The following is a 2,387-nucleotide window of genomic DNA, read 5'->3' as shown; positions in this document are numbered from 1 at the left end:
ACCAATTAACCACATTAAGTGGAAAATCAGGTATATCAAATAACACTAATTTAAATTCAAATTTTTATAATAATAATAAAGCAACATAAATATCATATCATACGCTTTTATGAATGAATGACAAATGAATAATCACAACTTTTCATGCTTTAACTCCTCATATTCTTATGTACCCGTCTATCTTCATCCTCACAAATAGCCTATAAAAAGGCAATAAACAACATCAAAGTTGTAACAATCATCTAGTATCACCTCTGTATTTCTCTACAATAGCAACCATGAATACACCTTCCTTTCTAACCTTGTTTTCCATTTGTTTAGTTTTTTCTTTCTCTCATGCACTAAACAATGGTTTTAGTGTTGAACTTATTCATCGTGACTCTCCAAAATCACCACTTTACAAGCCCACACAAAATAAGTATGAACATATTATCAATGCTGCACGTCGTTCCATCAACCGTGCCAATCATTTGAACAAAGTTTCCCTCACAGCAAGTACACCTGAATCAACTGTAATCCCCGATGGCGGTGAGTATCTCATGACCTATTCAGTTGGTACCCCTCCATTTAAGTTATACGGTGTTGCTGATACCGGTAGTGACATTGTTTGGCTTCAATGTGAACCTTGTGACCCATGTTTCAACCAAACATCTCCGAAATTTAATCCATCAAAGTCATCATCTTACAAAAACATTCCTTGTTCATCTGACCTATGTCAATCCGTAAGAGATTCCTCTTGTAATAGCGATAATTGTCAATATACTATTAAATACGGTGATGGATCACATTCTGAAGGAGATCTTAGTCTTGAAACTCTTGCATTGGAATCCACTACTGGTCGTCGTATTTCGTTTCCTAAAACTGTGATAGGATGTGGAACAGACAATACAATGTCGTTTGAAGGTCAAAGCTCTGGTATAGTTGGCCTTGGTGGTGGACCAGTGTCTCTTATAACACAATTGGGGTCTTCAATTGGTGGAAAATTTTCTTATTGCTTGTTGCCATCATCCTTCCGTGAGTCAAACACGACGACCAAACTCAATTTTGGAGATGCCGCTGTGGTTTCAGGAGATGATGTTTTGTCAACTCCTATAGTGAAAAAGAATCCAGCAGTTTTCTACTATTTGACATTGGAATCAATGACTGTTGGAAACAAAAGATTCAAATACGGAGGATCATTTTTGGGTGATTCAGAGGAGGGTAACATCATAATTGATTCAGGTACAACTTTGACGCTTTTACCATCTGACGTTTATAGCAATTTGGAATCAGCCGTTTCAGAAGTGGTGAAACTAAATCGTGTTGACAGTCCTATTCAACTATTAAACCTTTGCTATAGTCTTACATCAGACAACTATGATTTTCCTATAATCACGGCACACTTTAAAGGCGCTGATGTTAAGTTGCTTCCTATTAATACTTTTGTTGCTGTTGCTGATGGTGTTGTTTGCTTAGCTTTTACACCAACTCAGACGTTACCCATCTTTGGAAATATAGCTCAACAAAATTTCTTGATTGGTTATGACATTCTACAAAAAACTGTGTCCTTTAAGCCAATTGATTGTAGCAAAGTTTAACTAGTATTAATAATTTGCTTTTTATTTCATCTATTTTAATGTAATAAAATAATTTGCTTTTTATTTCATCTATTTTAATATATATAAAATTGAATTTAAATTCTGTATTAGTATCCAGCAATTGTTGTCAATTGATCTCAAGAAAAATCCTACGAAATTTTCTGTATGTTGCGAGAAACAGCTCCTTAACGAAAAATAAGAATCTGCGCGTGAAAGTATAATTGTTTGTCTCACTTTATTTTATATTAATTTTTTTAGTAAAATTATATTTGACACGGTGCCATAAGTCTCCTTCCACAATAGGAGACCATCTTCAATCAAGCAATAAATTTCCCATATTCAAAACATAAGTGTAAAAAAAAAAAAAAAATCGAAGAGAAAGCGATGGTTAATTAATGGTCTTAATACTCCATTATCAATTTTCAATCAAAACAAGAATAAAATCAAATAAATTAATCATACTCCATTATCAATTTTCAACCAAAATGGATATAAATCATATAAAATCATATTAATTAAAGAAAGATATTAAATCAAAATGGATAGTATAAGCATAAAACGGATCACTGTAGAATAACAAACATTAATTGAGAATATTGACAAGTGATAGCGCAATTGCATTAAAACAAGATGGAATGCATCTTTATATTGCCGCTCGTCAAATTCGTTAAGCAGGTCTTTCGCGACAATTAGCGTTATTCGCGACAATTTGTTTTGATGTCTAGATAACAAAAAATTTTATAAAATATCCTGACGATATTGGAATTTTAAAATTGATTTTATATATTAACTAGTATAAGTTACCCGTGC

General features: G+C 32.8%; 1 protein-coding gene across 1 annotated transcript; it reads left to right on the top strand.

Moving 5' to 3' along the window:
- The first annotated feature begins 278 nt into the window (after positions 1-278).
- LOC123893790 (aspartic proteinase CDR1-like) lies at positions 279-1,577 on the top strand. The gene has a single exon (XM_045943587.1). It carries the CDS (start codon positions 279-281, stop codon positions 1,575-1,577), a length of 1,299 nt encoding a protein of 432 aa, XP_045799543.1.
- The last annotated feature ends 810 nt before the right edge of the window (positions 1,578-2,387 follow it).

The sequence above is a fragment of the Trifolium pratense genome, linkage group LG7, assembly GCF_020283565.1.
Source record: "Trifolium pratense cultivar HEN17-A07 linkage group LG7, ARS_RC_1.1, whole genome shotgun sequence".
Taxonomy (NCBI): Eukaryota; Viridiplantae; Streptophyta; class Magnoliopsida; order Fabales; family Fabaceae; genus Trifolium; species Trifolium pratense.
This window is presented reverse-complemented; position numbering and strand designations above follow the sequence as displayed.